General features: G+C 43.6%; 1 protein-coding gene across 3 annotated transcripts in view; it reads right to left on the bottom strand.

The window, feature by feature from the left end:
• Nucleotides 1-12,142, bottom strand: part of RYR3 (ryanodine receptor 3) — a gene marked incomplete at its 5' end in the record, with an annotated part of 560,922 nt that overhangs the window by 52,749 nt on the left and 496,031 nt on the right. For 2 of the 3 annotated variants that reach the window (XM_082617154.1, XM_082617155.1), the window contains 3 exons: nucleotides 1,327-1,341; nucleotides 6,071-6,163; nucleotides 6,259-6,346. In XM_082617154.1, the coding sequence (XP_082473280.1) occupies nucleotides 1,327-1,341; nucleotides 6,071-6,163; nucleotides 6,259-6,346 (196 nt within the window). The remainder of the gene's footprint in view (nucleotides 1-1,326; nucleotides 1,342-6,070; nucleotides 6,164-6,258; nucleotides 6,347-12,142) is intronic. The other variant, XM_082617153.1, reaches the window with a different exon arrangement.

The raw sequence follows: 12,142 nt of genomic DNA, 5'->3' as shown, positions 1-12,142 counted from the left end.
TTGAGGCAGACAGGCAAGGTACAAAGTGTCTTATGTTCTAGACACACTGTGGAGAGCTGATTCACACAAAGACCTCAAGAGCTCTATCATTTACCGAGTGCTTGCTGGGTTCCTTAGATGTTCTATCAGGCAGAGAATTCTAAAGGTTGTGCCTAATGCAGAACTCATTTAACGTCTAAATTACCCTTGAAAATTGTAAGGGTAATTTGTGAGGTTCTATCCTCAGATTGTCCATAGAAGATAGAACCCAGTTTTGTGAATATAAATTGAGGTATTGTTACATATACATTACATATAAATGTAAGAGGTAAATAGTAACATGCAGTATACCATCAAGGAAATATGCAAAATAGAACTCTGTGGATTGGATACACAATTTAAATAATTTCTTGCTCACTATTTTATTTGGCCAATCTCATGTTGTTCTAACTACAAATGCTAAATATATGATGTGGCTCCAACGTGCCTGCTACTTAAATAAAGCATTTCTAATCCTCCCAACAAGGCTGAGATACCCAGTCAGTTTTATAAAGGGGAACATGATGTTCAGAGCAGTTAAGTGATTTTTCCAAGGTCACACAGCAGTTAAGAGTCTGGGCCAACATCCAGACTGACATCTACCTGGCCATGGCTCCATTTTCCTTTTCTAACTAAGAGCTGCACATGACCTGGTTCCTGCACATCTCCCTGTCTCTGCTACAGACCTGAGTGCAGAGGGCTTGGGACAAGTGGCAGCAGAGACACATCGATGGAGGCATAGAGAAATATTTCCAAGCAATAACCTGTATAGGTTACTAGAAAATTGTCCCAGGGTTTATTCCACTGTGTGCACATTTTATGCAAAAACTCATGGCTATTTCCAGTCCTTGCTGCTGATTCCAAATCTTTGACTTTAGTCCTTGGAAAACCCTCTTTGACTCATAGGAGCCTTGCACAAGAGGCAGACATGTATAGTGTGGAAGGGCTGGGATCACTAACAGCAGATAAGAGGAGTGAGTCTCCCGAGCTCTCAGCCCCAGTCAGCGTCCCTATCTGTTAGTATGCTGGCTGCAGAGTGGGCTGCTGGGGAAGGGAGCAGAGATAGCAAGGAGACCTCAGATAGGGCGAAGCTTAGCTGGCTTCTCTGGCTTCCCCATTCCAAGGGTGGGTAGGGCCTACATTCACTCTTTGACAGGCAGTTGTCTTCCCTGAAGCAGGCCCGGAGGACCTCCAGGTGGGAAAATCCATTCTGTACCACCCCCATGGTGATCACAGTGCAGAGGGTGGCCAGAGCCTGGCACCTCTAATACTAGGACAGAAAAGACACGTCATGCATTTGACCTGTACCTTTACTTGCATGGCCTGTGTGGAAAGACAAGAGAAAAGAAACAAGGAGAAGTCAGTCAGTGAAAGCAGGGGTCCAAGACACAAGGCACCACATGTTAGTCACAGCTCTTTCACCCCCATTCCTCTGCCAACACAATAGAAAACCAACGGCTCTGGAAGCCGGTTGAGTACAGCATGAAGAGCGGGTGGGAGGTTAGGATGGAGGTTAATTGGATCAAAAGGACTTACACCCAGACCAAGCAGTGCATCCCTGGGGCAAGGTCATCAGAGACCAGCCTTCCAGAGTGTGTGACCCTCAGACCCTGGTGGTCTTCAGATCTGGCCACCCAAGTGAACTCTTAGATCTCATGCCTTCCCCTCCTCCCACCTCCCTCCTGGCACCTGGGTGGGATGCAGACAATCTGTCATGTAACCAAAGACCCCAATTTTCTTTTTTCCTTCCACCCACCACATTATCACCTCCAGAAGATCTGTGGTTACAAAAAGAGTAGGGAGAACTGAACTAAGGGGCCATGTATGTGCTTCCCCTAAAAAAAGTTTCTAAAACATGTACTCTAGGAATATCCAAGGTGGTTCAGGATCACCCCATAGCCCAAAGGATGGGGAATCTCCCTTCTGTGCTGTGACCTTTAAATATACCTTAGGTCAAAGGCTCCTACATGCTATAGGTTCTAATTTTATTCTTTTCTTCACATATTGCTAGAATTAGTTAACTCAACGCATTTCCCTAATGCTGGAAATGCTTTTATGTATGTACGTATGTATGTATGTATATATATGTATTTATCTGTCCATCGATCTATTTATGCCTCTTTTAAATGTTAGCTGAAACTTTTTATGTCCGAAACAGAAATCTAGAAACTCCTATACCTTCAAAATCATTTCATTTCTGAAACAGAAATCTAGAAATTCCTATACCTTCAAAATCATTTCATTTCCCCACACTTTATCACCAATAGTTTATGACCAAATAGACAACTTATGTGTGAACTTTAAAAAAAAAATGGAGACTCTTAAGGGAAAAGGAGTTGGAGGAGGACACAGCACATGGTAGGTGGTGTGCTGTGTTGAGACAGCACACGGGGGGGAGGCTTCAGAACAAGGGCAGAGCTGTGCCATCTGAAGTGCTCACCCCCACTGAGGGGGTAAGGGAAGGAGAGACCAGTCAACCCAACATTAGATGGTAGAGGGAAAGGTGGATGTCCAGAAGCCAGTCTGAGAATCAGAGAGCAAGAGGGAGAAGGAGAGTGAGACAGTGAGAAAGAGAGAGAGAGAGGCACCAAAGGAGGAGGGAGGGCAGTAAGAGAACAGGGTAGGGTAGAGGAGGCAATGGTAGAGAGAAGAGGGGGAGGGGATGGGAGACAGAGAGACGAAGTGAATGGGGGACGGGGAGGGGGAAAGGCAGGGAGAAGAAGAGAACGAGGGAACAGGAAGGGGGAGAGAGAAGAGATGGGGGAGGGGGGCAGAGGGAGAGAGAGCACTTGAACTACACAAGTGCAAGGGCAAAGGGAATACAAATGAAAGTGAAAAAAGGTGGCGGGGTGGAGGGAATGAGAGAGAGGCGAGTGAGCAGCTCGGGAGATGGGAAGAAGAAGCAAAGTCACACATGTCATTCTGAATACCCTGGACAAGCATAAAGATGTCTTCTCAACTCCTCCCTGCCCTTTTTCAATACACTGAAATCACGCTCATGGGGTGGAGTGGCTTTACATGAGGCACTCTAATATTTGCTGCATCACAACTCTTTTATTGTTTATAATCTTGGTCAAGGAACTGGCATTTCTTGGGCTAAACACATTCTAACTTACCATTCCCCTCTGAGGAAGTTGCTGCCATTTTTCCAGAAAACAAAATGAGTTTAAAAACAAAACAAAAAACACCGTGCTCAGCTTAGTTATGTATTGCCTAACATGTATTTGCAAACTGGTGTTATATAAACAAAATACAATACAATGAGCTCTCCCCAAAATGTGCTTTAGCTGCTGGAAAAAAGGACACATCTTTGGACTGACCTTCAATTAATCAAGTAAGAACAGTGTGGCCCACTGTATATTTTTTCCACTTCCTTTCCATCTGCAATGGCATGTGCAGTGTGTGTGGGCACGCAGCATTCCAGCACACATATCTCTGCCATATGCACTGAGGCCAACTTCATTTATACAACACCAGAATTCAATTAGGGGTGCAGATAAAAGCAAGCACAGGTGACCATTCAGATCAGGTAGTAGAGAGAACACGTAATTTCAGGGAGGCAAAGGCAATGGGGATTCAGCTGATAATAAAGAGAATACCCCCTCCCCATCCTCACAATATGTAGTTCTACAACCAAAAAATACCAGAAATGGCTATGAGTTGCTGTTTATTGGAAGTATATCTCTCTGTCTGAAATAATGTGCTGCATTTATGTAACATTATTCAATTCTAGAGATGCATTTAAAACTGACTTTCCAACAGGGCCTACTAGTAGAGCTGGGAGAAGTCAGGCAGTAAGCTCAAGCCCATTCTACAGATTGGTAAACTGGGGCCCCAAGAAGTTAAGTGAACGATGCAAGGCCATACCTATACCGAGCAGCTGGGCCAAGAGTGGGACTTCGCTTCCTTTCAGGCTCTAGTCCTGTTTGCTACTACACTTTGTGTCTCAACTGAGGCCACAGGAACAATATGAATATTTGTTACCCTGATAAGCACAGCAAATATTATTTAACATCTAGGGAGTGTCCTTACATCCATTACACTGTAACTTTGACCCTCTCCAACACATCTCAGAAAAAACTGGCATACAATGTCAATGGAAATGAAATGAAAGCATCTGCTCCTATGGACTAACCTTACCAGCAGGAAAGATGCACAGATTCTGAATATGCTCATCCTCTGACAAGACTAACATACGCTTTTCCTCATTCAGTGATGTGAGTGAACAATTTCAGGTTAGTTTGTTAGTAGGTTAGTTTTGAAACATCATTCTTTGTCACCTCTTCTCTTTCCAAGTATAAATCCAAGGACCCTGAGTATCCATTCATCACCAGAGGGCTGAGATTATCTTTGCCATTTCTGCTCATCTGGGATCCAAATCCTTGTATCAGAATCATTTTCTTTGCTTTTTTGCCATCCGCTGACAATAACAATGGATGCTAGCTGGTTCAATCAAAGGCCAAAAGATCTACCCCAAGTTGAAGGCAGCAAGGAATCTGTCTGGGATTCAGTGACTTTCAGCAGGTGGACAGGGTCAAATGAGACACTGTAATGGTTGTAAGAAGACCCTTCAGAGGGAACTTAGGGATAGATAACCAGGGATCAGAAATCTGAAAATATCCTTCCTCCTGTACCTCACATGAGCAGCTGTGTTTGCCAAAAGTCAAATGCAAAATAACCTTTGGAAAATCAAATAAAAATTATCCAAACCACAAAAGGATGCACCTTAAGTAAGGTTCCTTTGCAGCAAAGATTCCTCTTGAATGTGAATATATATACCTAATCTCTCTACCTTGTGTGTGCACAGTTCTATTTATCAAACTTTACTAAACAGCGCATACCAGATTCTAAACTCTGAGAATCAAATTTTGGATGCTGGAAGAAGTGTTAATAATGTCAACATAGCTTAAAGATGGAAGGGATGGAAAGTTCAGAGTGATTGCAGCTGACCAGAGCTAGGCATGCTTGGTGAAGTTTTGGGTGTTGAAGTTTTCACTTTTGGTGGCCCCTGGTCTGCAGCTCTGCATACAAAGGTCTTCTATCCCAAATGGTTATTTGGAAGGTTGCCCCAAGAGCTTTGCTACAAACCCGCGACTGTCATCTTTCCAGAACTAGTTCTCACTTCTGAGGGGTTCCCGTGCACACTCTACCTTCCTGGTCCTCAGAGGCAGCACTGTACCAGCAGTGAGAGAGATGCACATCTCAGGTGTCACACGTCTCTTATACGTGACAGTACAGTCAACCCTCACCCAGGCACGATTCTCAGGGGAAGAGAGTCCAGGTAAGCCACGACAGCCGGGAACGAAACAGCACATTTAAGTAAGCTTTGTTTTTGTGTGTACACCTAAAGGAGTGTGTCTGAGAATTCTCTCCAAGCAAAACCTCACTGTGCAGAGCTGACTCAGGGGGAACCCAGAGGCCGGCTGCCCCTCCTGTATTCAATACTTCGACACCCTCCCTGTAGGTGACTCTGTTTTCAGACAGATGTTTGGAACGCCCTCTTTCAAACATTTCCCTGCAGGGGGATGGACAAATGTTTGGGTTTCTGAATGCAACTCCCGTGGAAAATAAACAGAAGGCATTAAGAGGTCAGCACAGCTGAATAAAGCAGCTACTAGATGTTCAAGATAGGAAGAAAATAAGTGCACTGTAAGAATATGTGTCTACGAAATCTTCAAAGCAAGGCAATGTCCTCACAGCTAATTAAAAGGTGGCTCTAGGCACATGTATTTTTGTAGCTTTTCTACACAGCAAGTAGTTCTACTTTAAAACAAGTAACAGCAGCTTTTGTTTTGGAGACCTCTCGAATGCCTTAGGCAAGTCTTGAAACTTAAGCTTTTTGACGCACAAAGCAGCTATTTATTCATAAAATGTGATGACCATGCTTATTTCAGAGCAGTTTCTTCTGGCTCATTCTCAAAGAAAGAACAGTGGATCTGTTGGTTTCTGTTGTTTGACCTAAACGCAGTAGGAGCTAACCCCTTCATACACCCAAGATATGTAGCTTAGGTCAAGGTTGGAGAGTCTTTGGAATTGATTTCTATGGACTTACTTTTGACATCTTGCTTTTGCTGTCTCCAGTTAAAAATGCCAAATTATTAATTTCGTTCTGAATCACAAAATTTTGCTCTTCCCTCTTGAAGTTCTAAGTGGGGGGAAATAAAAAAGCAAACATTACAAGAAAGTTGAGGTGTACCTTTCACCACCAACTCTAAATCCAGGGCCCCCATGTGTGCTTACGTGAGATTTACACCACAGGATGAAGACCTCTGCCACCATGCGGAAGAGCTGGTCAGAGTCAGCATCAGGGCTTTTGAGCCAGTTAGATCTGAGGTGAAAGATAAATGAATATGCATGTGGAATTCAGCAATGATTGAAAGAGTCACACTCTAAAAATTATACTGACATCAGATGCACACATTTATCCAGATAAAATTGCATTCCCATAGAAGGCAATCTTCAGAGAAACTAAATATCAATATATTCCTTGCATGCTTAGATATAGGCATGTAATTGTTGTAGGTATTTTTGAAGACCTACAATAATCATTTCCATTTTACCAAAGGATTCCAGTATTCCCTTAGCAAACAGATGTCAGAAATCAACATTTCAAAATGGTCAAAGGTAAGGTTTTTTTTGTCCTTTAAACTGAAGAGGTGATTAAGGTTACATTCTAAGTTTTGGGACAGGCCTCCTTTAATCCTCAAGTCTAGCAAGACTAGGACAGTCTTGGTCACTATGACATCTAATCTTGTCAAGCCTCTGAAATTGTGAGCACTCTATAAACAGTTCAGGCCTTGCCCGTTTTCCTTTCAAAGCCACTTTTATGAATGAAATCTGTAAGACAATAAATTTTTTTAACTGTTATATAAAGTGTATAGGCAGAGACCAAACATCTCCTATGCCCTTTGAAATGGTTTGCAAATTCCCTATAAATAGGCATTACTCATTTAAAAAAAGAATACTAGGCTAGGTTAAGAAATTTCACAGTGGCAGCAAGAGGGCTAAATTGCAGTAGAATTCAGTCATTTCCTAAAAGCTGTCTTGCCCCTGTCTTGTGCATTTGAATTATATTTTGAAATGGCTGGGTACTGCATAAAGTAACACATTAGAAATTAAATTGTCTATCGTCTTTCTTAAAGAAAACTTTGCGGCTGTCATGAATGGTCTAAAAAACCTAATGTCCCTTGGTTGTATGCATGGTAATAGCTATGAAAAAGCCAGTTCCCTAAGCCCTGGGACATCAGACTGAATTGCTCTGAGCAGCCTATACCTTCTTCTCATTCATGGAAGGCACCAGGCTAAGGAAGAAAGGTGAAGACTCACGAGGCCAAGACCACCTCTGGATTCCTTTCTCATCTCCTCAATTCCTTCCCGCCCTGAGTTCCAGCCTCATGGACATTCTTGTCTAATCTTCCTGGTTTTCTACCTCAACTAGCCTCTCCTTTATAGGCAGACACTACAGGTGGTCTGCCCAACACTCATTCTCCTCTTCTTCCTTAGGCACAAACCCCCATTTTACTCCGGGGGGCACTGTGCCCTGCTGAAGGTCACATTACCCAGCCCCCCTCGAGGGACAGCCGTGGAACTAAGTTCTGATCAATGAGATGGAAGAGGAAGTTGTTGGATAAGCCTTCTGGAAAAGCTCTCTAAAAAGGATCAGATAGCTGAAGGTGCCCTTTTGCCTTTCTACGTCCTCTCTGGAATGAAAATATGACAGCTCAAGCTCTAATTGGCATGTTGCACCTGAAGTAACTTTGAACATGGAAGCCAATGTTAAGGACAGAAAGACAGAGGAGTGAGGGTTTCTAATGAGGACTGGCCATACTGGCCATGGATGGCTATCTCTGGACTTCCTTCACGTGTGAGGTTTAACTTCTAATTTAAGCCACTCTATAAGGTATCCGTCACTAACAGCAAAATGCAATCCAAACTCGAGGCTTGAGACTGGTAATGCTTTTTGGTTTCTTTCATATTGATTTTTCAGGAGTGCTTTTTCAGGCTCAAGTGTCAGGTTTTATCAGAACCGCCAGCTGTTCCTTCTGTAGTGTTTTGGTTTAAAGGTGCTTTATAGGCTTGCACTATGCCTTGAGTGGGAAGAGGCAAGGGGGTCACATCCTATCCCGCCGAGGAAAAGCACAGCCACAGGCGGTGTGAGTCGCAGGAGCACTGAAAACAAAATCTCAGGTAAACATTCGCTCACAGGAGAAAGAGGCTTTGCATACCTTTGACTTCACATGGGAATGTAGTTTCAGCTGAACGAATTTTGTTTTCAACACCCTTCTTCCAAGAGGCGGATTTTTACTCTTTGTCTTTAGTGAGGTTCTTTCTTCAGGTTCAGAATGGTGGGTACACACGGACCCAACATTAAATGTGTTCCCCCAGGCACATAAACTCTCTGCACCTCTCAAACCAGATTAAGTCAGTATTTGCAGGAGGACAGAAGAACCTGACCTTGCTTCTCCCACTTGCCCGTATACTTCCTACCCCCAAATGATGGAACAAGACTCTCTCCTCCCTGCTCCCAGCCTTCCACACAACTCAGACCTTTCTCAACATTCAGACATTTGATCCTTTGGGAGGTACTTAACCGACCTGTGGGTTTCTTTGATCATCTGCTCTGCATGCTGCCAAAAGGCAGCTGGGAAATGCAAGGCTGTAGGTGGGGAAGACAGTTGGGTTTAGAGGTAAAACAGAAACAAAAAGCAGGAGAATAAAGGAGAGTTAGACTGCTATTGTCAAAATGACAACTTATCAGGTTTGCGAAGAAAGTAAAGCCAGTTATCAGGTTTTGAAAGAAAGTAAAGCCACGGTCCTGTTATCTGACTAAGAGGTAAGAGCTTATCTCTGCCTTGTCCCTGAGCCTCTTGTAGAGGATACAGCCTGAGGTGGTCACCACACAGGATTTACTTGGATTCCCTTCAACAGTTTGCGAGATGGGTTTTCACCCAAAATCGTACTATTTAAAGTTGGTCGTTTCTGTTCAGAGTGTGTCTGATTTCCAGAAAGGAGGCTGAGATGCTGCTGCCTTGTGTAGAGAGGTCTGTTGAACCTATGTTGACGTATAATCTCCCGGCATGAGGAGATGGAGCCCTGATTCGCCCTGTTCGGACCACAGAAGGCTTGGAGCTCTTGCTCATTCTGGGTCAGCTTCAGGTTCAACACTGACCCACAGAAGCTTCTCTTCAGAAGACTGTTTCAGCTGTCGAAGAGACTTGGAACACTGCTGTGACAGGGCTGAAGGAAGTCCAAAGGTTTAATAGGACGAGAGAAAACAGGGGAGGACAGGACAAGATGGCTCTCTTCAATGTTTAAAGAGCTGCCACAAGAAAGACTGGGGTAGTTTTGTGTAGCTCTAGAGAGCAAAATCAGAGCTGATAGGAGACACAGCTCTGAACTCAAAAATGGTTCCGAGTGGGGGGAAGGGGAATTGGATGAAGGTGGTTAAAGATATAAACTTCCAGTTATAAGATAAATAAGTCCTAGGGGGTGTAAGGTGCAACATGATTAATCTAATTAACACTGTATGTTATACATGAAAGTTAAGAGCGTAAATCCCAAGAGTCCTTATCACAAGGAAAAAATACTTTTTCGTGTCTTTTATTTTGTATCTGTGTGAGGTGATGGATGTTCACTAAACGTATTCTAAGCATTTCATGATGTATATAAGTCGAATCGTTCTGTTGTATACCTTACACTTACAGAGGGCTGTGTGTCAATTATATCTCAATAAAACTGGAAGAAAAAAATGAATGAGAAAGAGTTGAACAAAAATGGCTTTAACTGTCTGAAACTAGAATGGGAAGGCACGCACAGTATGGCTGTACCTGTCATCCATAACTGTGGTGGATAATCAGGCAGGAAATGCACCGCTAGGAAAAGGGAAGAGGATATTGATTCATCCAGTTATAGGTAAGATGAGTTGGCCTCTATTATTCCTGCCAACTCCACAATCCTGTGCTTCCAAGCCAGCCAATTCTTTTGGGTGAAGAAAGAACTTGAAGGAGGTAAAGGCACACACACAGGAAGGAAGTATTTCTAAGCGAGGCTCAGATGGCCATAATGCTCCCTGGTGTTCAGGGAAGAAAGGGTTGAAAAGTGGGGATGAATGAATTAGTGATGATCTCAAAGACCCTCTGACATTGCCATTTTTAGCAACTGTCAAACAACGTGTAAGTGGAACACACTCTATCTTGCATCTTGATTGTCAATAGTGACAGATGCAGTTAAAGAGCTATTCCAGGGGCAACCTTACTCTACTTTCATTTCTGTTTTCACCTCAAACTCTGACAAATTCCTTCGCTAACCTGCTAACATTATTATGTTATCAGAAATGACTAAAATGATGACCCTGAAAGCAGGATTTCTTTTGAGACAGTGAGTAAAATTCCCCACAGATAGGTAAGGAATTTCATACACACACACACACACACACACATATATAGTGTGTGTAAGATGTTTATTTTGCAAAGCTAAATATAAGTAATCTTACGTAAATATTTTAAACAGTAAGTACAATTTACCTTATGAAGTAAATGCTAAAATGGGCATATCCAGACCTATTCCTTGCCCATGACAGAATGGCATACCACTCAAAAAGTCAGCAATGTTCCCCCCAATATCCCTAGGTCTTTTCAGTATCTACAATGGAGTATTTTAAAATTAAACCTTCCCAAACTTACATTTGAGGCCTCTAAGCTTTAAGAGGGTGTGGTATAATAAAAACATCTATTTGGTCTTTGCCTTCCACTGGGACCAACAGTCCTTTGTTCCTTTGCCTGTTCATGAACATTAGGCTCCTATGCCTTCACTTCCCCCTCATCCAGCTTAAATCCCATGGCCAATCTTTAGAATTACCCTCTAATATACACCCTCAACTCCCTAACCCATTTTTCTTCGTCACGCTCATTTTGCAAAGCCCCAACCCTGGTTAAATCCAACTCTCTTCCCAGTCTGGGCCTGTACCTGACAGCCAAACTGGCTGGAGAAAAACACGACTTGCCAATGGGTCCCACTTTAAATTCACGACCGCAGACCTCAAGTGGGGCCCTGCATGCTGCCCGGCAATCCCACCCACTTCCCTGGTCCACCTGCTCTCCCACTCTCCCTGGGCCCTGCCTCCTTCCTCCTCAAACCTCCAAGCACCTTCTCTATCTTAAAAACTCTCCTCTTGGGCTTCCCTGGTGGCGCAGTGGTTGAGAGTCCACCTTCCGATGCAGGGGACACGGGCTCGTGCCCTGGTCCGGGAGGATCCCACGTGCTGCGGAGTGGCTGGGCCTGTGAGCCAACTTCTTCCCCCAGCTAGCAGCCCGTTTCTCTGTTCCCCTTTATAGTAAAACTCCTTGAATAAGTTGTCTGTACTGCTATCTCCAAGTCCTTTTCTCCCATTCTCTTCCAACCTACTCCAAAGATGTCCTCATCTCCATCGCTCCAATGAAGCTGCTCTTGTCAAGGTCACCAATAACCTTCATTCATCATTCTTTCCTCCTGGAAATCCCTTGTGAAGTTGGCATCCAGGACAAAACATTCTGTTGGTTTCCTCCTGTCTCACTGGTGGCTCCCTCTCAGTCTCACTCACGGGTTCCTGCTCTTCTGCCTGACCTGAGCACATGGGCTCAGTCCTTAGAACTCTTCTCTCTCCCTCTCAAGCCTTTATCTATCTCATCTAGTCTCATGTCGCTCAAAGACCACATATCAACGTGTAGATGACTCTCAAATTCTCATGTCTACACTAGACCTCCCTCCTGAACTCTGGACTCATATATTCAACTGCCCACTCAACATTTTCATTTTTGTATTGAAGAGGAAACTCAAATTTAACACGACTGAAAGTGATATCCTGATCTTGCCCTAAAAAACTTCTGTATCCACAATCCTCCCCAACTCAACTGCTGGGAACTCCACCCTTCCATTTGCCCAGAATCATCTTTGACTCCCCTCTTTTCTCTTATTGCCAATCTGCATGTCCCAAGGGCTCTACCTTTAAAACAGGCCCAGAATCTGACAACTTCTGTCAACCTGCATTGCTACCAGCCTGGTCCCAGCCACCACCAACTCTTTATTTTTTCTTTTTAATTGTGGTAAAATACAGGTAACATAAAATTAGCAACATTTAGTACAACCA

The sequence above is a fragment of the Mesoplodon mirus genome (genome assembly GCF_964341445.2).
Source record: "Mesoplodon mirus genome assembly, chromosome: 4".
NCBI lineage: Eukaryota > Metazoa > Chordata > Mammalia > Artiodactyla > Ziphiidae > Mesoplodon > Mesoplodon mirus.
The sequence above is the reverse complement of the archived record's forward strand: the minus strand, read 5'-3'. Positions and strand labels throughout refer to the sequence as shown.